The sequence below is a fragment of the Ictidomys tridecemlineatus genome, chromosome 3 (genome assembly GCF_052094955.1).
Source record: "Ictidomys tridecemlineatus isolate mIctTri1 chromosome 3, mIctTri1.hap1, whole genome shotgun sequence".
NCBI classification, from domain to species: Eukaryota; Metazoa; Chordata; class Mammalia; order Rodentia; family Sciuridae; genus Ictidomys; species Ictidomys tridecemlineatus.
The window spans coordinates 54,006,559-54,030,676 of record NC_135479.1 but is presented as its reverse complement, the minus strand read 5'-3'; the positions used below and the strand labels follow the sequence as shown (position 1 = coordinate 54,030,676).

General features: G+C 46.2%; 1 protein-coding gene across 8 annotated transcripts in view; it reads left to right on the top strand.

Moving 5' to 3' along the window:
• Nucleotides 1-24,118, top strand: part of Gas7 (growth arrest specific 7) — a 226,809-nt gene that overhangs the window by 128,328 nt on the left and 74,363 nt on the right. For 6 of the 8 annotated variants that reach the window (XM_078042884.1, XM_078042882.1, XM_078042889.1 and 3 more), the window contains exon 2: nt 14,855-14,975. In XM_078042884.1, the coding sequence (XP_077899010.1) occupies nt 14,855-14,975 (121 nt within the window). Of the gene's footprint in view, nt 1-8,634; nt 8,808-14,854; nt 14,976-24,118 lie in introns of those variants that run through there. The other 2 variants (XM_078042888.1, XM_078042886.1) reach the window with 2 other exon arrangements.

The window sequence follows — 24,118 nt, the reverse complement described above, 5'->3', positions numbered from 1 at the left end:
GTCCATCAAGTTCTGACCAAGTCACAGCTGCCCTGCAGCTGCTGCTATAGGTGCTCAGGGTACTTTTCAGGTCTGTCTGCGTGCGGATGGTGCATGGTGGGTTTTTTTTTTTTTTTTTTGAGAAGGAGAGAATAGCAAAGAAGATGAACACTGAAAGACAGGAAAGGAGCTGGGAAGAGCCCAAGAAGTCAAGCTCTTGATCATGTGGGGTATGTGGGGTGCCCAGGCCATGGGTGGGGTGTGCCCAAGCTGATGTAGACTGTGTGTTTGGGCTATAATGTGACAGGTGAAGCAGGTGTACTTTCTGTTAGCAGGAAGACTCCCCAAAAATTCCACTGGAGCCTGTCTGGGTGTGTGGGCAGGTGAATTCTAACTTAAGAGTATAACAGATGCTGGACACAGAGACAGAAGCTCAGCATGCGGGGCAGGAATCAAGTTGCTAGGCAAATAGAGCTGGGATCTTGGATGTGGCTCTAACAGGGAAACATGGACACAGGCCTATCAGGACTATACTGATGGTGAGAGGTAGGATTCCAGGTGTCTGGGGCCTAGGCAGCATTTCAAGAGTGGTCTATGCCTCCAAATCACATCTACACTTGAATGTGACATTTTTTTTTCTTCCTACAAAAATGGCATGCCCTTAAAACAGATATATTAATGCTAACATTTAGAATCTTTGAGTATTAGGATATATATATATATATATATATCACAGAGACCATCTGGTCCAACTTCTGCATTTAAGCGATGAGGAAATGGGGGCCCCTTAGCAGAGATGCAGCGGGTTGCTTAAGATCTCATAGCAAGAGCGAAGTGGCTTCCAGTCCTGGCCTCTGGGGTCCCGATTCATATCCTGTGTCCTTCTCACATTGCCACAGCACCATGCTAGCTCCCGAACCTTGGCTGTCACCCTCTGTGCATCAGTAGCAGAGACTCCAATAGTGCAGCCAAATTGGGTTGGCTGCAGTGCACCCCTGACCGACTCAGAAACTGCTGTAGCCCCCATGAGGCTTCATCTCCCTCTGGGGCTCCTGGTTCAGAACCAATTAGGAGCATCTCTTGGAGTCAGAAGACTTTGATCAGGATGACTGGGAACACAGGCTGTTAGAGCGGCAGAGTTAACCAGAAGTAACTCGAATGAGTCTCCATGGTGAGACCTGCTACTTCCATTTCCTTTTGGTGCCTGCGGGTTGCTACAGCCCACAAGGAGCAACCACAAAGCCAGGCCAACTGGATGGCAGGCCTGGGTGGGCGGGAAGACAGAGCCACCCACCTTTACGCTCTAATGAGCTCCCATCCGCCTTCTGTTAAAATGACACCAACTTCCTGAGATAGCCTGCCTTTGTCCCCCCCAGAGCATCTGCACAGAGTGGCTCTATCTCCTGCCCTTGAAGTCTCTTTCTGATAAGTCGTTGTTTTGCATGTGATGACAAGCTAGCAACTTTCAACTGCCTTCCTGATTTTCCAACAAATTCTTCTATTATTATCATTATTATTATTATTATTTAATATATTTTTATTTTCAACTCATGCACAATAATTGCACACACTCATGGGGTACAATGTGACATTTCAGTACGGGTATACAGGGTGTGGTGAGCATATGAGCGTAATTGGTATATCCATCACCTCAGACAGGTTGTCATTTCTTTGTGCTGGGAACATTTGAAATCCTGAAATACTAGCTGTTTTGAAATATCCAATTAATTGTTGTCAACTCTATTTATCCTACTGAGCATGGGAAGTGATTCCTCCTACCTAACTGCGTCCCTTTACCTATTCACCATCCTGTCTGCCTCCTCCTCCTCCTTCCCCACACACTTCCCGGGCTCTGCTTCTTTGAAATCAAATTTTTTAGCTACCACATATATTTCTGAATTTCTTAAATCCATTTTCAATGGAACAACGCTTGGTAATTTGGGTTACAGGTTTTCGGCAGAGGCATAACACCTATAGAAAAAGCCAGAAACATTCAGAAAGGGGTAGAGGGGCTTGTAGCTTAATGATAAAGGAGAACTTGGGAGGATAGTATATATTTTCTGTCTGTCTGTCTGTCTCTCTCAGTACTAAGTGTTGGCAAATCTCTCTTCTTCTCAGACTTTCACCTCTGCAAAGGGAAATTTGACCAGAAATCACCTAAATGGGTCTCCACAATATCAGGAGCTCCCCGGGGAGATCATTAGAAGTGAACAGTCCTTAAAGTGTCTTTCAAAAGTGTCTTCTAAGTTGGATACAGTGGTGCACAACTCTAATCCCAGCTATTCTGGAGGCTGAGGCAGAAGGATGACAAGTTCAACTGGGCTATTTAGTGAGACACTGTCTCCAATAAAAAAAAAAAAAAAAAAGAAAAAAGTTTTCTGGAACATGGTAATAATTGATGCCATTATAGATACAAGCTAGCATAGAAAAGCTAGGATGTATTTCAAGAACTTTTACCTTCAAGAGAAATGATAACCTCTAGCCCAACTCCTTTAAACAAATCAGGACATGTCAGCACAAATTGGCCATAACAGTGACAAAAAAAAAGAGAAGAATCCCCAAGAAGTCGGCCTCCTTGTGCAGACTTGACACCGTAGCCACAATCTTGAATTCTGATTTGGGCATGTATTTCATGTCCAGTTTTGTTAGATCATTTTTATGTTATTGATGTCTCAGCATTTCTTTCCCACCAATTTCAAGTTAGATGTGGGCGAGGAAATGGACGAAAATGGACCTAGACTAAAAGATTTGAGGCCTACTCATTTGGGAAAAACATGCAGTTTAAAACAAGACTAAATGAACGTTTCATGATCATTTGTGTTTCTTACCAGGAGCTCTCTGTCAACCTCATTTGTTTATGTGACTGCTGCTTTTGCAACTGAGCTGAGCACCTAAATGCTTTGAAATTTCCCTTGTGGTGGTGTTAGGCTCCATTACGAAAGACATCCCCCGGGTTCTGGAACCCTAATGCTTGAGGGCTGGCAGCCCCTTCACTTTTACAGATGAGGAAACAACGTGCCCAGACATGCTATAGGAAATGCACACATGATAGCTAGTTGTCTGTAACAACACTTGAGAATTGTGCTTGCTTTCCTTTTTTTTTTTTGGTATGGGGGATTGAAACCAAGGATGCTTTACCCCTGAGCTACATCCCCAGCCCTTTTTACATTTTATTTTAAGATAGCGTCTCGCTAAGTTGCCCAGGTTGGCCTCAAACTTGCCATCCTCCTGCCTCAGCCTCCTCAGTACTGGGATCACAGGCCTGTGTCACCAAGACCCGCCTACCACGTATAGACTTTCTACTAATGCTTTTGCCATCCTGGATTGGAGGTAGACTCTAAGAATGGTCCACTCTATTTGGAAACTGCCAGAGAAGGAGTGGGAGAGAATGAACCCACATTCTTCAACTGCCCATCAGGAAGTGGGACGTTCAAACGGAATGTCTGGGTTAATCAAAGTCTGGTTTTTTTGGCTTAGATGTGGTTTCATTGTGTCCCCCAAAGGCTCATGTGCTGGGATCTTGATCCCGAGTGTAGACATGTGGAGGTGTGAGACCCTTTAAGAGGCAGCAGTGAATGGAAGGGGGATAGGTCATGGAGCCATGGACCTCAGATGAGATTAATGCTGGCCTCCCTGAGTGAGCTCTCATAAAAAAGAGGGGGTCGTTCTAAAGCCTATAAAGCAGGGCCACATCACATGTTTGGTCTCTTCTGTGGCTGCCGATTCCCTTCCTATTTCTGTTTCTCCGATGTTGTAACACCCGTTCCATTTTTCTTGGACCTCCCAAACCTGTGAGCTCAATAAACCTCTTTTCACTATTAAGTGCACAGCAAAGCAAATTGGACTCATACAGCTGGTGAGCAGAGTCACTCAGGTTTTCTGGCTTTAGAAGCTACCAGACGCAGACTGCTTTGACCCTTTTAATTGCACTGAAGGATCGGGACCAACAGACCTTAGCACTGGAACAAAGCAGGAGAGCTTGCTCTGGACTTTCCCAGCCCAAACTTCAAGCTCTGGAAATAATCCCTGCTTCCCATCCTATTTCAAAGCTCTGTTTTCAGGAGCACGTGTTCCTGCCCCCTCACACCTATGCACATTCTCTCCTTGGCTCCTGTAGCCCTAAAACATAGTGTAAGGCCTTCAGGTTACCTGCTTCAAACCTCTGTAAGAGGCTGAAGGAGTGACACTGATATCACGCTGGTTGGTCAATGCTGAGATCCTCCCAAATGATGCAAAAGACACAGCAAGCAACTCTCAGGTCCCTGTCATGCTGTAGGTTATCCCAGGACAGACGCCACCAGCAAAAAGGACCAGCCACCTCAGATACAAGAAGTACGTGGCTGTTCAGATTCCCCCACGTCTTGCATTATCTATTAATTGGCCCTTCCATCTTCTATCTGCAGGTGCAATGACCATAAAGATCTCTTTCTCCAGAGTCAGAGGAGGAACATGAGCAAAGCTCACATAAAAGACGTTTCTTTCCTACCCTGGGCTCCTTGACCTCTAAGACTCTTGAAGGCTGTGAAATGGCTTCTGACCCAGGAGGGGGGGCATTGAACTCATCCTTTCATTTTGCAGGATCATTGGCAAATCTTTTCATCAGTCTTGGTCTCCCTGGACCCCATGTTTTCTAACTTAGCAAATTTCCCTTCGAGGATTGACTTCCTGTCTCCTTGCTGCATGGGCTCCATTGTAATGGTGTTCATCCAAATTCCTGGTTAACCAGATCACTCCATTCCTTTACAGGGTCAGAAAATAGAGACCATTGTTCTATGTCCTCTCCCTGCTCAGTCCTGAGAAACATACCCAGTGAGTTGATTGGCTCTCACGGAGGCACCGGGGGCTCACAGATGGACATGCATGGTGACCCGTCTTGATCCTCACTGAGATTACCAGGATCAAGACGAGTCTGGAATGTCCCAAGGGTTGCAGCTTCAGGTCTTTGGCTGACAGATTTGCAGGTACTGGGAGCAAACTCCTGTGGGCCTAATGTCTGCATCTTGTGGTGGGGCACCAGTAACAACCTCAGTGTGAGGCTGTCTCCCATTGATTCAGGGACCAGAACAGCGATGGGTGAGGACATAAGGAAAAGAGACTGATTGAGTGTGGAAGAGCAGGGCAGATGCTTTGTGGGGACTGGAGTTTGTAACCCCGCTGGGGGAACCCAACTTAGGCACCCTCTGGGCCCTCTTATCTATCATCGAGGAAGCCTTTGGGGTACAGAGGTCAGACATCAGTCAGAGGAAAAGTCACACCAGTGAGATGTGGTTTACTGCTACCCCAGCATTGTGACCCCATCCATCTACACTGGGCAGTGAGTCTAGGTCTGTGGACACTTGGATTATACCAAGTTTGGAAGAGTTTCTGGGGACATTGGCATTTATATTTATTCAGCTTATAGGTCTGGAAGTCTGAAAGTAGGTCACCAACACTGGCTTCTGGTAAAGGCCTCATGCTGCCCCATAACATGGTAGATGGTGTCACATGATAGAAGAGTAAGGTAGTGGGGAAGAAAGGCAAGTCACAGGGTGAAAGAATCAAGAAAGTGAGGTGAAAAAGCTGAATTTGCTGTACAACAACTTTTCCAGTCCCAAGAGACCTAATCCATTCCCAGGAAACAGGCATTAATCCCTTCCAACAACGGTGCCTCCAATTACCTAAGGATCTCCCACTAGGCTCCGCCTCTTAAAGGTCAACACCATTACACTGGGGACCAAGCTGCTACCTGCACATGAACCTCCAGGGGAACAAATCACAGTGTCAACCACATACACACCATAGTATATAAGAAGGAAGAGCAGTTTCATCTTTCTTGGTACCTTATTTTTATTCTCTCTTGCTTCTTAATCTTTTCAAGTATTATCTGGAATTCATGAGCCAAATCACCATGTCATATTTTTTACAGTTTCTGTAATGAATGGTGAGTTGTACACACAATTCTATAGCTGGGTTTATAATTATTAATATATTTTTTGGTACATTACTTTTAGTATTCAGCCTTGGTTCTTTTTACCGTGACTTCTTCGTTCTTTACCTATGCATGCCTTAATCTTTCAGGAACTTGAAGTCCATCTTTTAAGCACAATTGGCTTTGTATCCATAGCTTCTACATTCATGGATTCCACTATCTGATTGGGAATATTTGAAAAACAAATTATGTCTTTTTTTTTTTTTTTTTGGTTTTTTGGTAGCGGGGATTGAACTCGGGGCACTCGACCACTGAGCCACATCCCCAGCCCTATTTTGTATCCTATTTAAAGACAGGGTCTCACTGAGTTGCTGAGTGTCGTGCCATTGCTGAGGCTGGCTTTGAACTTCCGATCCTCCTGCCTCAGCCTCCCGAGCCACTGGGATTACAGAAGTGTACCACCGTGCCCCGCAGAAATTGTGTCTTAACATGTACAGACTCTCTTTCATTATTACCCAAACAACACAGTATGACTAGTTAGTTAGCATTTATATAGTTTTCCATGTTAAAAGTAACCTAGAGAGGATTGAACCTACACAGGAGGATGTGTGCAGGTTCTGTGTAAATACTATGGCATTTATAAAAAGGAACTTTGTCTCACAGTACTGCTCTGGGTTTTGGCATCTGGGGGTGTCTGAACCAATCCCCTATAGATACTGAGGGATGACTGCACGTTCACTAAGGAGGACACACACACAGCCGTGTTTCTGAGCCTTTGTCTATAGGAGGATGTATTTCTGTCACCTTCTTTAGTGCCTGAAGGGCAGCGTGGCTCCACGTAAAGGTCTAGCCCCACACGACGTGGGAAGTGTCTTTCAAGATGTGGCTACAGACAAGACTGAGACCAGCCTCATGCTTTTCCCTTTATTTATTTCACATCTTCTCACTTACACGAGTGTAGGAATTTATCCTTGTCCCTGTTTTTTGTTAGTGTGTGTCTTCGTGTTGGTCTTTTAAAAGTCCTTTTGCTTCCAACAGTGGAGCATCTACCATGCTGCACAGCCTGGGAAAGATTTCCCCATCCACCTTGGTTTACAGTTTCTTTCTGTTAAAGAGCCTTTGTTCTGGCCTCCTCTTCAGGAACACCCAGTGTCTCTCTCTTGGCTTGCTGTTCTGTCCTCCTGTTTAATTTAATCTTTTTTTTTTTTTTCATTTTCTTTCCATTCTGGGGAAATAATTCTCCACTTTGTCTTACGCATGCTCACTTTTTTTTTTTTTTGCAATGCTGATTCTAAGTTTTATTTCATCCAAAGTGTGTTTTGTTATAACCTCTAAAATTTCCCTAGAGTTTTTAGTCACTTCTTGTTTCTTAATTTTGTTTTCTTTTCCAAACAACTTGTCTTTTTTTTTTTTTTTTTTTTGGTCTTTGTTTTGCTCTCTCTTTTGGCTCTTTTGCTTGCCTGCCATCTCTTTCTTCCTTCTATTGAGGGTTGCTACATAGTCTAGTTTGCAGTATATTTCTCCTGGATATCATATGAGAAATCTGTGCTTTGATATTTGTGATTGGCTTGAGGGTTTTGGATGCTGCCATTCCGTCTGTTTTCTGCAGGTGAAGAAACGCCCTGTATCATCTTTTCCTCTCACCTGCCTTTACTCAGTGTCCAAATTCGATCAGATCTGTCAAGAGCTGGGATCTGTTCCCAGGTGGAGTGCACACATGTTGTTTGGGTTGCCATTCTCTACCTGGTTCCTGAGGCAGCCTGCCCAGGTCTGTTTGAAACCCAGTTCCTGCTACAATTCCCAGCCTTCATTCATTCATTCACCCATTCATTCATTCATTCACTCAATGCTCTGGGCTAAGACCAAGAAAAAGATGGATGTGGTCCCCCCTTCCTGAGTCATATAGCCTGTTTATCTCTGGATGTAATGTCTCCTTCTCCTCCCTTTCTTCCTCCCCCTGGCCATGTCTCCATCTCTGGCTTCCAGGAGAGCATGAAGACATCACCAGGGTCCCACCCGTCTCCTATGAAACTACGTGTGAGGGCCACACTCCCAGAATGCACCCTGCCTCGGCCAGGTGGCTCTGCTGCCTCCCTCGCTCTTCCTGTGGGTTGCTATTTCTGAATGGATAGGAAGGCAGCCAGAGCTGCAGAGAGCAGTCCTTCCACCTGGGAGACAAAGGAAAGGTGCAGTGCCTTCTTGTAGGCACTGACTCTGAGGCGGGTGATGTCATGGTGGGAGGTGGTGCCCGCCATGGGTCGCCGTTCCCAGCTCTGCGCAGGTGTCTGCCCACCCCAAAGAGGTGTCCGGCAGAAAAGGCGTGATGGTGAAGTGAATCACCAGCCTGTGGCCTCGCCGGTCTTTGTCTTTCCTGGTGGACACTTGGCGGTCCCCATCGGTAATTGGTCCGCCCCTCTCTGTTCAGTACATAACTGGCAGCAGAAGCCACTCTCGGGCTCTCCTCCCACTTCTCAGGGTGAGCTATTAATGAACCGGTCTCCAGGGACTGAGGCCTCCCAGGCACACCCCTGCCATGCCCTGGCCACTTCTGGAGGTCCAGCAGGATGGATGGCTGGGGAAGGGAGAGAGTACTGCGGAGCCCTTTGTGGAGAAGCCTTCAGGCGGTGCCAATCACAGTACCCGGCTCATTAGCAGTCATTGTCATGGCAACGGGTCTGCCAGAAAGTGGCTCGTTAGGCTGACAACTTCAGAGATGTTATATATAGATCTGGGTGTGGGGGGAGAGGGGTGTGGAGTCTTGTGGATATGCCTTTCTTAGCGCTCCTATTGCTGCTGGGTTTGGGGTGTAAGAAGACACGGCACAGGGGACCTTAAAACTCTCTGATCTGGCTGCTGAATCAAGGGCCTGACGACCACCCGTGGAACGCCTGCAGGTAGCATTGGCTGGCTGCTTCGGAAGGTAAGAGGCAGGTGCTCCCAGAAGCATCTCGCAGGTGGAGGTGGCGTCCCGGGATGAACTTGAACTTGGAAGAGTGGCAGAGGCTGTGGGTTGCTGAGGATAGGGGTTGGTTTTCCGCCTGGGGAATCTGCAGACCCAACCCGGAGTCTTTCTTAAAACATCGTTTGCTTAAAGAGTTTGGGGTTAGAGGATCGGATCTTTCTCTTGAATAAGTCACCGTGCAATGCAAATTGAGCTTATTGGAATGTTATGTTTTCCCTCCCAGTTTCCATTTCAGAGGTGATGAGTTCTCTCAGCTTCTCCCACTAACCTGAGTTGCTCCAGAGTAGAGTGAGCCTAGGGCTCAGCCTGGATATGTGCTAAAAATGCAGGACACCCTCCCCACCCCAGGCCCCAGTTTGATTTAGTGTTGGAATCAGGGCCTAGGAAATGTGCACTTTAACCCACCTCCCAGATGTCGAAGGGGTTGTCCCAAGGCGACCACATTTGGAGAAACACTGCTATCGCGACATTTAAAAAATTTTGTTTCTGATTTTTGCAGTGCTGGGGATGGAACCCAGGGCCTCATGCATGCTAGGCAGGGGCTCTGGCACTGAGCTACAGCCACAGAGGGGCTTTTGTTCTTAATATCTAGGTGACCGCCCTTGCTTGTCCGCTTGACTTTTTATTCCAGGGGGACTCAGTAGCCACCATTAACATGGACATTTTTTTTTTTCTCTTTTTGGGTTGTGTTGTTTTTAACTAGGGAGACCAGGAAGTCAGCCTACAGCTAGGGAACGTGACAGCTTGGGGGAGGGTGGTGATGTTTTTGCATATCTCCAGGGAAGGCATATGCTCATTTGGAGACTGTGAGACAGGCAGGAGAATCAGGCCTAAGCTGTCATCGCCCTTGGGTGGCAACTGGGTCTGGGGTAGTTCAGGTAAAAAGGCAAAGCTCATGATGGACCCCCCTGGAGAGAGATGGGCCAAGGGTAGTAACCTGGCATTAGGGAACTGGATAGAAGTCTCTAGAACGCAGCTAATATTTTTGTTTTGCTTGTTTGATGCTAGCGATAGATCCCAGGGCCTCTTGAATGCTAAGCATGGGCTCTACCCCCCAGCCCAAAGCTAACATTTTAAAGAAAGTTTGGTTTTACCAACCATTCAGTTAGCTGTGCAGCATAGGGCAAGCTATTAAGCCCTCTGACTCTTAACATTCCTTGATTTAAAATGGGAATAAACGGCCATCCACGGCTCAGGCGAGTTGTGAAGATCAGGTGATTGTGTGAAGCGCCAGGCCCAGTCCCTGGTACACTGTAGACATTTGGTGACTGATGAAAGTCATCGCTAATATGTGCAAATGGAATCTCATCTCAGTTCTTTGTAGAGAACCTACCGGACTAGGGTTTTGAGGTGGTCAAAACTGAGCCTTGCCATAGTACATATGAAATAGAGTGAACCCCAAAAAACATGGACAAGAATGTTCATAGCAGCATTATTCATAATGGCACCCAAGTGGAAAGAACCCAAAATGTCCATCAGTGGACGAATGGATAAACAGAATGTGGCATGTATTTCCATACAATGGAATAACATTCAGATTTTTTTAAAGTGATGCGCTGATGCATGCTACAGGATGAAAGACCCGTGCACCCATTTGGGGGTATACAGCAGGTCGCTAAGTTTCATATACAATTGAGCAGGTTGTTGACTGAACAAATAAGGATGGAAAGGATTAAAATCCAGCTTGCCCTTTGGTCCTGGATGGCTCTTGCCAGAGGAAGAGACAAGCTTTTATAATTCCCACAAAGACATCTCTGTGTTAGATTCAGAATTTCTGAGTTGGAGGACACTGCCTTTATTTTTCTCCCACCCCACCCTGGCTACTTCTAATCTTCTCCCTGCCAGGGAGGGCCTTCTGCCCCCTCACTGTGTCCCCTCCGTCTCCTGTTCCTATTCCCAAGGGAAAGAGCTGACAGAATTGAAAGAGAGAAGCCACAAGGCTGAGGAAGGGAAGGGAAGGGAAGGATTTAACGTGGAAGGAAACTAATTAGAAGTAGTAGTTTAATAGAGATCCTAATTAGTAGGTGTTTATCACTCTGTATACTTGTAATGACTGACGACGGGCAGTTCTCCCAGGAGGCCGACTGCTCCTGCCTCTCCACAGTCACTAAGAGTGAGGTAAAATGGTGCATTTGGCCTCTTAAGTGAAGGCTTATAGGTGGATCTAACTTCTATCTTTAACATATCATTTTGGGGTGGGGTACCAGGGTCTGAACTCAGGGGCACTCGACCACTGAGCCACATCCCCAGCCCTATTTTATATTTTATTTAGAAACAGGGTCTCCCTGAGTTGCTTAGTGTGTCACTTTTGCCGAGGCTGGCTTTGAACTTGCAATCCTCCTGCCTCAGCCTCCCAAGCCACTGGAATTATAGGCGTGCACCACCGTACCCGGCTACCATCTGATTTTTTTATTGTGATAAAATATACCTCAACTAAAATGGCCCATTCGTGACTCTGCTACCTTTATGATCCTATGCAACCCAGGACCCCTGTCTACTTCAGAACATTTTCATCACCCCGAAGGGAAAACCCGGTACCCATTCTCCCTCCCCTGAGCCCTTGGCAACCGCAAACTACTTCTGTCTTTACGGCTTTGCTTGCTGTGGACATTTCATGTAGATGGACTTATATAACACGTGGCCCTCTTGTCTGGCTTCCTGCAATTGGCATGATGCCTCCGCGGCTCCTCCGTGTCCTGGCATGTATCAGCGCGCAGTTTCTTTTTATTTCTGAGTGCTGTTCCATCATGTGGGTGCATGAGGCAAATCTCACTGCTCCCTCCACCCATTGGAGGAGCATTTCAGCTGCTTGCACTTGGGTGTCCTTATTGAAGAAGAGGCCCTGAATATTGATGCCTGAGTTTTTGTTGGACGCTTGTTTTCAACTTGGGTGGGGGGATGTATACCCCGTTGTCGCCACGTCTTTTGCCTCCTGATTTGTTTGAGGTTAGTCAATGAGAGGAACTTCTTTCTAAGAAAGGAGGAGCAAGGGGCCTGTGGCTGTCTCAGAAGATGGAGGTAGGGCAGTCAGGTGGCAGGCTGAGAGAGGACCCATGGCCATGTGGCCTTCACCAGACTGAAGGAAATAGGCTGTCAGCCTGGTGGTCCTTCTCCTGCCCTTTCTTGGCACCTGTTGGTGTTTTCTGGCTTGGTATGGGGGGGTACCTTCCCAGAGGCCCCTGCATTTCCTGGGTGACTTTGGGGTAGTTATTTTACCTCCTTGGTCATCCATGTCCTTACATGTCAACCGGGGTTTCTTCTGACGTCACAGGGTTATGTAGGTAAATTACCCAGAGTCATCCTAGAGAGGAGTCCAAACAGCTGTGAAGAAGGAACAGGGTCCTTCTGCTCTTCCGTCGGTGGGTCCCCAGGGGCAGAAGGTTCAGTCCACCTTCTCTCCGGTCCTTGGAGGGAGGTCTCCTCGCTGCCCAGCCTTCTCAACAGCACACGATGGTCAGCACCTTCGTGTGTTGACCTTCCCTGTGGCTGTTTCTGGGGTCATCCTGGAAACAGAAACCTCAGAGAAGGAACAGTTGATGGTGACGTTTCCGAGATGAAGGGGAAGGGGAGGGATCCGATGTGATGTCTGAGGGGAAGGTGTGCACTCGCCCGAGCTTCACATCCCAGAAGATAGGGTCTGGGGGGAGCCCTGCCCCACTCAGACCTCCCCCTTCCAAGGGGTACCCCCACCGATGGAGCACTCCTGGTGACAGGGACTCTCTCCTGGTGGCCAGGTGTATCGCCATGGATCTCCCTTGCGTCTTCCACGAATGGGCTGATGTGAGCATCTTTCATCTCACCCAAGTGGCAGCAGCCTGGCTGTCATTTGCCTGAGGTCACATGGTTGCCCCCTGACTAGGGTATAGAGGACTGGCACGGAGACGCTGTGGATGGCAGTGACAGTTTCGGAACCTGGCTCAGCACCCTGGAACAACTTCCCATTTCTTCCCACGTTATTCAGACGAGCACCAAGTGGCCGTCGCCTCTTGGGTGTTCTGGAATATGGACTCAAAGGAAGGCAATATAGCATCTTAACCCTTTGGTACTAGAATAGCTCTCTGTTTAGGCAAACCCTCCATCTTTTTTTTTTTTTTAGTACCAGGGATTGCACCCAGGGGTGCTTCACCACTGAGCCACATCCTCAATCCTATTTATTTTTATTTTGAGACAGAGTCTTGCTAAATGACTTAGAGCCTCGCTAAATTGCAGAGGCTGGCTTTGAACTTGCAATCCTCCTGCCCCAGCCTCCCCAGCCACTGGGATTACGGGCACTCCTACCTGCCCCAGCCAAAATGTGCAGCTACTATATGGGGATAGCTTTCTCTCCCCACTCCCTGTCTTTACTTACCATTAGGCTATTTGTCTTGCATGTACTCGAGCCATCTGCCAACTCAGGAGAGGCTGGAGCCACGTGCAGAAGCCCAGGTAACCCTGCACTGGTCAGGGGTGTGCTCACGCTCAATGGACCTGTCGCATTGGTGTGCAGACAGCCCGGTGGGACACTGTGGGGCTTTTGGCCCAGCAGCTGTGCACCTCGCTGTTGCTGGCTTAGAAAATGATCTTCGACGAGGAATCAAAGAGGCCCTGCGGGTTAGCAGGAGCAGGTGGAGAAGACAGAAGCATCCAGGGCACAGGGGACTGCTTTTAATTAAGTGACGAGAATTCAGAATGAAACATGCACCAGGGTCAGAGGCAGGCCGTGTTTACTGGCGATCCCAGGAGAAGCTAGGATTTGCTCATCCCCCCTGATGGCACACGGGCCACCACAGGAGGCAGAGACACACGGCATTACGGCCTGCACAAAGCGGAGAGCGGCTTGCCAGAGTGTCTCCCCACGGCTCCCTTTCAATTTATTATCCTGTTTTCCTAAGCACTGGTCATCAGTGACCAAAAGAAACCACCCTGGTGGGCACTGCTGAGGGATGCAGAGGACTTGGAGGAGCTGATGGCCTTTAATGTTTCTGAGCAGATTCTGACCTTGCTGGGAAACCCACCTCCATTCCCCTCCTGTGGTTAGAATTCTGACTTTTATCAGTTTGCTTTTCTTCAAAAAGCACAGCAATCGTGCAGGCTCATTTGGAACCTCAGACCTGATTTTTAAATATTCTTTATCCAAGAACTTTAATCTTTGCGCTTATTGGAGTAAATTTAGAGATGGAACAGATAAATAGAAGAGAATAAAAAAAATCACACCTGTCCCAACAGCAAGGGACCACAGGTGCCATTTAGCGTGTGTCTATTTTACATCATGTTTCTGGGACGTAAATATTTTTCTCTGATTGATTCTTAAGGCGAGTCATACCAGGCATGGTTAAAAGAATCCAATGTCTGTAATTGCATCCAGAGTAGAGACAGGGTCTGTTTGGTCTTAGAATCTCAATTCTCTTTGCCAGAGTGATTGGGACAGTTGGTGAGAAAAATCCCCCAGAGCTGGACTTTCTGGATCCAGTTCTTGATGGATTCTCGGTGTTATTATGGGATATTTCACATCCCACTCTGCCACGACTTGCATGCATTACTTCTGCTAGGTTTGCACAGCGGGCCTGGGGCTTCGTGTGCTACTGTGCTCAGTGGTCCTGTGGATTGGAGGCTTCAGGTTCACAGCAGGAAGCACACAGAGTGACAGGGGCCCCTGGCAAGCTTGGCACCCCCACCACTGCTGTGGTTGACTTTGTAGGAGTCCCAGGAGGAGAAAGCCCAGGTCTGCTAGCTAATTGGCATTTCCCTCCATGCTCCAGAGGAGCGGTCCCTTCAGCAAAGGGCTCTGGCAGGAACCAGTGCTCCTCATGCAGCCCTTGAGTCATGCACCTGTGTCACCTGACCTTTCTCCTGCTGTTCCCAACATGGAGCAATTCCAGGGTAACTTCTTCGGGCCTCTATCTTTCTGGTTGAAAAACAGTTGCATAAATGCCAAACGTGAGTGATCTTTTTTTTTTTTAATTTTTTTTTTTTATTAGTTGCTCAAAACATTACAATGATCTTGACATTTATTTGCTCTTCCACAGAAGCCTGGAATGGTCCCCCCTCCGCCCGGAGAGGAAAGCCAGACGGTTGTCCTTCCACCTGGCTGGCAGAGCTACTTGTCCCCTCAGGGCCGGCGTTACTATGTCAACACGACCACCAATGGTGAGTCCTGCTGGGGGAACATGCATCAGTGTGGGTGTCTGTCTTTCTGGATGGGTGCTTTTCTTCTCCTTTGGTTACCTCCCACCCTTGCCCCCCGGTTCTCGGGCATTGGCCTTCAAAATCCATGCTCAGGGGTTACCGTAGAGTCCTGCTTGCCCATGTGTGTGTGTGTTAGGGATCCAAGCCTGGGTCTGTAGTTCCTAGAGAATCTTCAGGCTGTCCTGGGAGGTTCAGCTCATCCCTGGAACCTCACATCTGGGCTGGGCATCTTCGTAGAATCCTCCCTCGGGGTCTGAGGCCATGTTTCCAAACGACATCTTGAAGGCTTTCCAAAGGGATCTCAAAGCTGGTTTAGATTAAGCTGAACAGGTTTAAGCTACTGCCTATTTTCCCGGAACGTCGAATGTTCTCATGATACTCATGTTCCCAAACAGGGATTGCAAATGTACACTTTCTCTGATTTGATTGCAACATCTTTTTTTCTCTTTAACCGAACTCTCTCACTGGCCTGAAATTTCTCAGAATGTCCTTTGGTAAATGCTGGGGCTACGTGTGGATTATTTATCCCATTAGATAGCGCAGGTTGCATGTGCGTTTCTGAGCTGAGGAGGTCTGCACCCCCATGTCCCTAAGTATTTTGGACTTCCTGGACTTTCCAAATGACTCCATTTGGATATAGGGAAGAGGAGACTTGTTAAAGGATGTGCTACGTGGCAGCTTCTATCAGGACGCTGTTCAAGTTGTGGGTCAAGGGCAGCGCAGGGCAAACCAGCTAAGAGCCCAGTGTCTTGGCCGGCGTGACTCCCCAAGGACTTTCCCATGAGAGAGAACCAGGAGAATCAGCCCAGGGAAAGTTAAATTTGGAAGGAATCCATAGACACGTGTGCCAAGGTGGGTCATGCAATTCTACCCAAATCCCCCTGTTGGCTCAGCCGTGGTTTCTCACTTCTTCTTCCATCCGTGCCTGACTTCATAACCACCTCTTGCCCCTGGGGAGGGGGGATCGTTAATATGGCTTAGGATTGTGACCCTTCACGGGAGGAAGTGATGGGAGAGCCAGCTGCTGTTCAAAGGGAGACACAAAGGAAACTGTCATCTGCCACTCTGGGCAGCTGGTTTATTGGTATCCCCTGGCAACCTGACCTTCTGCAAACTCCGCTGGGGTGTTCTAAATGAAGAGGTAACCAGAGTTTCTAGGAAAAGGGAAGTGAGACTGTTTCTAACCGTCTTAGTTTCCTGCTTCCTCAAAACACAATGAGTAGTTCAACCTACTCATCTGAGAATTGAGGTTTCAGACAGCGGTGTTTGTATGCAGTTCTCCCTCTGGGAGATGCAGAATAGAATTTGGATCATCAAGAATTTGGATCCGTTGTCAAATTAGCCACTCTGTTGCCAAAGGGCATGGGGAGGAAAGTGGCTTTCTCAAATCAGCATCTTTGTTTATCTTTTTTTTTAATATTCTTTTTTAATATATTTTTTAATATTCTTAGAGTAAAAAAAAAATCAAGGAGTACAAATGGAATTCAAATCAAATGTAAAAAATCCCTGGCCCCATTTCCTAGAGCTTTTTATCACATGTCTTCTTTCAGATATTTGTATTCTCTCATAAGCATATGTATGTTGACTCTCTTAAAATAAATTAAAAAGTACTATCCATATTGTTCTTTAAATATCTTTCTTTCTTTATGGCGGAGGAGGGTACTGGGAATTGAACCTAGGGGCACTGAACCACATCCCCACCTTTTTTGTTTTTTGGGTTTTTTGTATTTTATTTAGAGACAGGGTCTTACAGAGTTGCTTAGGGACTTGCTAAGTTGCTGGGGCTGGCTTTGAACTCTCGATCCTCCTTCCTCAGCCTCCCAAGTCACTGGGATTACAGATACACGCCATTGCACCTGGAATTAAATTAACTTTAAAAATGTATTGTAGGGGCTGGGGCTGTAGCTCAGTGGCAGAGCATTTACCTAGAATGTGTGAGGCACTGGGTTCAATCCTTAGCACTGCATAAAAATAAACAAATAAAAAATAAAGGCATTCTGTCCATATGCAACTACAAAAAAATTTTTTTTAAATGTATTATGGACATTTTTCAACACTTTGTGCATTTCATCCTGATTCATTCTTAATGGGTGTGTCGTAGGTAATAGTTCATGGCATGAGAGTACTACCATTGATAGCACTGAATTTACCAGTGGATATTTCAGTCACCAGCATCAACAGCTGGTGTCTGGCAGCTTTTTTTCTGGGATTTGGACTTTAGCATTTGCCACTGGGGCAGAACCTCTTGCAGATCTTAGGATATAGTGATCCCAGGGATGCTCCAGCTCATGGGTCAACCGACTTTCTCTCCAAAGGACCAGGTAATAAATACTTTAGGTCTATGGTGTCTGTCACAGCTGCTCAAATCTACCATGGCAGTGTGAAACTCCACAGGTGATATGTAAATGAACTGGTATAGCTCTCTTCCAATAGAACTTATATTTATGGATACCGAAATGTGTGAATTGCAAATGACTTCTCTGTGCTGGGAAATGTCATTCTTTCGATTCTTTTTCAACCATTTAAAAATGCAAAAGAGTTGGGCACCGTGGTACATACCTGTAATCCCAGCTACTGGGGAGGTTGACACAGGACAATCATAAATTCCTGGCCAGCCTTGGACCCTGCCTCAAAATATAAAAATAAAAAGGGTGGGGGACATAGCTCAGTGGTAGAGCACCCCTGGGGCTCAATCTCCAATACCACACACACAAAAGAAAAATGACTCTAATCCCCAGGTTCAGGGGCCATAGGATAACAGAGCTGCACAGATTGGCCCACATGGTATTCTAGGTTATCTGTTGGGCTCTACATAGCCTTCCTTGCCTTCTTTTTTTTGTGCTGAGGGGGCATCTTGGCTCCTTGGTCTTGCGTTCTAGACACCTCGTTGTTTGATTCATGGTTGATTTGTTCAATTGCTTGAGCTATCATTCATTCAACACATCCTAGTTGAGCCTCCAATATGGACCAGGCAGAGTATCCCTGCCTCAGATCCTTGTCTTCTTGAAGTGGAAGCAAGAAGACCTATTTGACTGCAATTCTGAGAAGGAGTGTGAAGGACAAATCCAGGGTATTTGAAGAGTCCCCCAACCCCATGTCACAGGGAGAGCCTGCTGGGCTAGGGAAGGCTTCCCAGAGGAGGGGTGCAGTAAACTTTCTATCGTAATATCCACGATTCTTCTCTTACCTGTATTCATCCCACCTCCCGACTCCTAGAGGCATCTGTATCTGTCCTTCAATGCCATGTCCCCAGTTACTGCCCCTTGGGTCCCACATGCCAGCCCTGCATGCTAATGCATGGTCCACCCCTTCCCTATCCCCCCTGGGAGTTCCATCCACACTCCAGACCCACTGCCCACTCTTTTTAAAAAAAAAAAAAAAAACAGAAATATTTATTTATTTATGTATTTTTAGTTTTAGGTGAACACATTATTTTGTTTTTATGTGGTGCTGAGGATCGAACCCAGTGCCTCATGCATGCTAGGCGAGCACAGTGGTAGCACTGAGCCACAAACCCAGCCCCCCACTGCCCACTCTTAAAGCCCCAGTGGGCCCACCCCCACTTCTTCTTTGTCTACCTTTCTTCTAAATATAGTCCTCCCTCGGTATCTGCAGGGATTTCTTTTGGACTCCTGGATAAAAAAAAAAAAAACCACAGATACTCAAGTCCCTTATGTAAAGTGACATAATATTTGCCTAGAACCTACACACACCTTCCTATATACTTTCAGTCATCTCCAGGTTGCTCACAATACCTACTCCAATGTCAACGCTATATAAATAGTTGTTATACTGTATTGTTTAGGGAATAATAACAAGAAAAAAATGTCAGTGCATGTTCAGTGCAATACAAATCTTTTGATGCTGAACATTTTCAGTTCCCTGAGGTTGATAGAATCCGCCCAGGCGGAACCCACCAATACAGAAGGCCACCTGTCCTGGTCTTCCTCACTTAATCCCTAATCTCCTCTCTCCCAGAGGTGCCTGAGCATTATAGGTGTTCTGTCCCCTTTTTTATACCACCTACAGATATAGTCATTGGAAAGCCTCATTTGCATTTGTATCCACTTGCTCTGGCTAATCTTCTTATTTCCACATCCATTTAGGATTTCATGGATGGGAACTGTCACCATGCCAGCCACTGTGCTAGGTGACACGTTGCTGCTTTCAGAGACTACAGTTCTTTTTTGGTACCTGAGATTGAACCCAGGAGCGCTTAACCACTGAGCCACATCCCCAGCCCTTTTTATTTTTTACTTAGAGACAGGGTCTCACTGAGTTGCTTAGGGCCTTGCTAAGTTGCTGAAGCTGACCTTGAACTTGTGATCTTCCTGCCTTAGCCTCCTGAGCTGCTGGGATGACAGGTGTGCACCACTGTGACCGGCCAGAGACTCCAGTTGTAATGGGGCCAGAGAAACACACACACATCTAAAAGCCTTGTGGGCACTGGGACTTGGGAGCTCCAGAGAAAGACTAGTCAACTTTATCTGGAGATCAAACAAGCCTTTGAGGAGGGACCCCTTGCCCCGGACACTCTTAAATTGACGTTGTAGCCCAGGCAGACAGCAAGGCAGCAGGAGAAAGACAGGTATTGCTATGGAGCAAAGAGGAGAGAGAAAGTTAGGGGTCTGACCTGCAAAAGGGCCCTTGAGGCATTTTGAAGAGCAGGGTCTTTATCCCCTGAGCCATGGGGAGCCATGGACCGTTCCCAACTAGTGGTGCAACAGGATGAGAATATCGCCGCAAGATTGCTGGTGTGGCAGAGTGAAAGATCTAAGAGCAGGAAAAGCACGGATTCTGACAACCTAAATGAGAAGAGAAATATTGAGGTCAAACGGCAGTCTACAGCAGTAGCTAGGAAGGAGGAGGTGCAATCTGTCAGGCAGTGTGTGGCAGGTCAGGGACAGGGGCAGCTCAGATTCCTGCTGCTTTCTCGCCATGAGTGAGACATGCACAGGGGAGGCAAGAGAGCAGGTTTGGAAGAAAGAAAATGAATCCATGTTGGGCCTATGTTTCTTTGGCAGACATTAAGGTGGAGATGACTAGCATACTTTTGGATGGATGCATCTGTGACTCAAAGGACATCTGAGCCAGACTGGGAGTCTGGGGGAGCCCTGTGGCTGCACGGTCAGGCATGCAGAGGGTAGAATGGATTCACCCCTATTTCTTCCCTTGGGCTGATCGCCACTGTGCAGTGATCAACCTGCACCACCGCACGGGATGGTCTAGAATTTGCCTTTCTTTAGCAGAGAGCTTCTGAGATCGCCAGAGCTGGCTTACAAGAGAAAGCCCTGTCGCACAGGTTTAAGGGAGGGGTCAAGGGAAACGTTAAAGGAATTGTCAGAGATAGGAAGAATCTAGGGACAGCAGTGTCATGAAAGGCAAGGGAGAAAAGATTGCCAAGGGAGGGGAAGGCAGAGACACTCTGAAGTACAGATCAGATTTATGGCAATGGTGATCATTTAAATCACTGGGGAAAGCAAGGATTATTTAGTAAATGGTGTCTAGGAAACAAGCCAGATGCCTAACAGGAAGTTTCAGGGGGTAAGTTAATGTAAGAAGGCTGTTGCTTTCATATAAACTCATCAAAGCCATCAGAACATGATTCATGTAACTTTGGGAAGTCCCCATCTCCCTTATTTCCCCACAGTTTGTGGCTCCCCGGGGTGTTTCATCATGGAGAGTGGCCGAGTTCAGCCCCGGGAACTAGGGGGGGGGGGGTTCTGGTATCAAGAAATAACGGGTTGTCCTGCAAGTCTAGGAAAGTGCTTCGTTGTCCGCCAGAGTTGACTCTTTGGCTACCTTGGGGCTGTGTTTTGGTTCATGGAGAGGGAGCTGTTATCTTTAGCCTACCCCCCATCCAGAGAGTGTGTGTTTCAGGACTGTCTTGGTCTGTGATTCGGCTGCTACCATAGACGGGGTGGCTTATAAACCACTGAAGTTTACTCTCACCATCCAGGGGCCTGAGAAGTCCAAGGTCAAGGTGCCAGGAGATTGGGTGCCTGGTGAAAGCCTGCTTTCTGATTCACACAGGTCTACCTTCTTGGAGAAAGGGGCAGACAAGCTCCCTTGGGTTTCCCTGAGAAAAGCACAAATCTCAGGAGGGTGGAGCCCATGTAACCTGAGAGTAGCCATTCCTAGGGAGCACCTTCCAAATCATCCCACACAGAGATTGCCAAAATACAGCCCACAGGCCCAGTTCAACTCAAGGGCCGCTGTTGTAAATAAAGTCTTATTGGAACACAGTCTTGCCCTTTTGTTTTCATTCTGTCTAAGGCTGCTTTGCACTGTGATGGCAGACTTGGGTCATCCCACCAGAGGCCTTGAGGCATATTCAGTCAAAAATAATTACTTTCCGGTCCTTGATAGAAGAAGCTTGATATCCCTGGCTTAACAAATAGAACCTGTTCATTTTGTTCTCCATGTGATAAAGGTGATTGCTCAAGGTGACGTGGCTGGTTTATAAGCCAACCTATGACAGGATTCCCAGTCTTTGGGAATAAATAAATTATTGATTATTTATTTGTTTGGCTTTGTTTTGGCTTTTTGTTTTTTGTTTTGTTTTTGTCTCAGCATTCAGAAGAATAGACATGGGGTGGGTAGTGAGTTATCTTGGTATAAGGATAAGTGAGTTCATGGATTAGCAGATAAGGAAAGTCAATGGAAATCAGACTTCTAAGAGACTGCCTACCCATCTTGTTTGAGCATCATCTGAAACCCAAAGCAGCCGGCAATTGTTTTTTTAAGCTTCTTTTGACAACGAATCTTCGTCTATAAATGTTTTATTATGTTTGCGAGTTAAACTCGGTGTGGACTAAACCAGGTTTTTGAGCTTTTGGATTCATTTGCTAAATAGTCAGTAATTTTCTTGATTTCTTGTTTTAATTTTTCTTTAAATGGGTGGATTCCAATTTAACTTTATTACACCAGGAACTAATGTGAGTTTCTGGGTGAGTTTTCCAGAAGAACACTTTTAGAAAGCATTCCTGGAGTTTTTCTTTGTTCCAAATAATTGGATACTTTTTTTTCTAAATCCCCAAATAGAATGGCTCTGATAATTCCCTGTTAATAAAAGTTATCCTGAGAAGCTTCTGCACCCTAAAACACCAGTCTGTTTTCTTCTGTCCATCTGTCTTGAGCAAATGTGAGCCTAAAAAGACTTTTATATTTGGCACTTTCAATTGATGAAATTAGGTTTTCTGTGCTTGTGTATGTGTGTGTGTGTGTGTGTGTGTGTGTGTGTGTGTGCGTGCATAGGTGCATGTCTCAGCACACTCAGGTGTGATCCTTATTTTGGCTTTATGGTTTAGTGGACTCTCTGTGGAAGCCTGTTGGACTCGACAGCTTGCTGTTCATCTGCTTCAGTGTAGGATTTGCTCTTTCTTTCAGGGCATGAATTTAAATTTTCAATGTTTAGGTAGTACTTAAATATAGATCACATCCCTCATTTCCACCAGTTTTTAAGACTGATCATTTCTAGTTTGTGGTGAATACTTAGCACGTTACTGAGTCATTTACAGTGTCAATAAGTTGAGGATCCACAAAAGTCAAAAGACAAAGGAGATGGATTTTATGGCTTTCTCTAAGAAGCTGAGTTACTCAGGAAAAGACTTCTTATCAGTAAACAATGTGAGGATGTACCTCTTGGCTCTTGGCCAGAGTCACTGATTAGCAGCAAAAGGTTCAGACCTGGAAATGGAACATAAAGCAGTGTGTGGAATATAACCTAGTAATTTCACTCCTCGCGTATGCCCAAGAGAATTGAAGACACGTGTTTGCACAAAAATCTGTGCATACACTTCAGAGCAGCGTTCTTCATGAGGGCCAGAAACAGGCACCATGGCCATCAACTGACGAATGGGTAAATAAAATGTGGTATATGCACATGATGGAATTTAGCCACAAAAAAAGGAACCATGTTGGCTACAACGTGACGAACCTTGGAAACAACAGGCGAAGTTAAGACAGGCACAGAGCCTCGTGCTGTATGCTTCTATTTATATGAAATGCCTAGAGTAGGCAAATCCATAGAAACAGACAGTAGATCAGTGGTTGCCAGGGGCTGGAGGATGCACTGTGTGGAAAGTGACTGCTAATGAGCACAGGGTTAAGGTGGTGAAAATGTATTATAATTAGATAATTGGAGGGTGACACAACTCTATGAACATACCCCCAAACCCCTGTGTTCTATGCTTTTACAGAGTGACTTTTGTGATGTGCCAATTATGTTGCAATAGAAGTGATATTAAAAATAGACATATGTCAGAATCGAGGGCAAGTCTGTGACTTTCTTGGTGGCCTTCAGAAGCAGTTATTTATAGACACCTTAGTTGGGAATTCCTTCTGCTTGGTTCCCAAACTTTGGTGTACATCAGGAGCACCTAAGGAGTGGAGGTTTTGTTTTTGTTTTTTTAAATACCAGTCACAGACTTACTGAATCAGAATCTGCTACTTGGAAAGAATAAAAATAAAAAATAAAAATCTCTGCTAGTCACCACCAATTTTTTTTTTCCTTGCAAGGAGACTTAGTAACCACAAAATTCATGGAGGTATCGTTGTATTAGTCAGCTTTCCATTACTATGACAAAATACTTGAAATAATTATCTTATAAGGAAGAAAGGTTGATTTGGGATCACGGTTTCAGAAATTTCAATCTATGGTTGCTTGGCCCTGTTGCCTGGGGCCCCGTGGAAGCACAGGACACAAGGGCAGGAACATATAATAGTGGAGATCTATTTGCCTCATAGTATCCAGGAAGCAAAAAGAGAAAAAAAAAAAAAAAAAAGGAGCTCAGGTCTCAACGTCCCATTCAAAGCTCTGCCCCTTGTTTCCATGATGCCCGCCTCCTAAGCTCCTTTCCATGATTCCTCCACCTGCCAGTAGCATCACAGGCTGGCAACCCATCCCCCAACACATAGACCTTCATGGGACATTTAAGATCTAAATATATAGCACGAGCAATAGGTCACATACTATAAAGTCAAGGAGCAAACTTAGATCCAATTTCCACTTCCAGAAACACAGTGAGAAAATGCAACATTCTTAAAAAAGGTAAACATGCATCATAGTTCCAAGGTTAGAGGTTATCTATTCATAAACTATT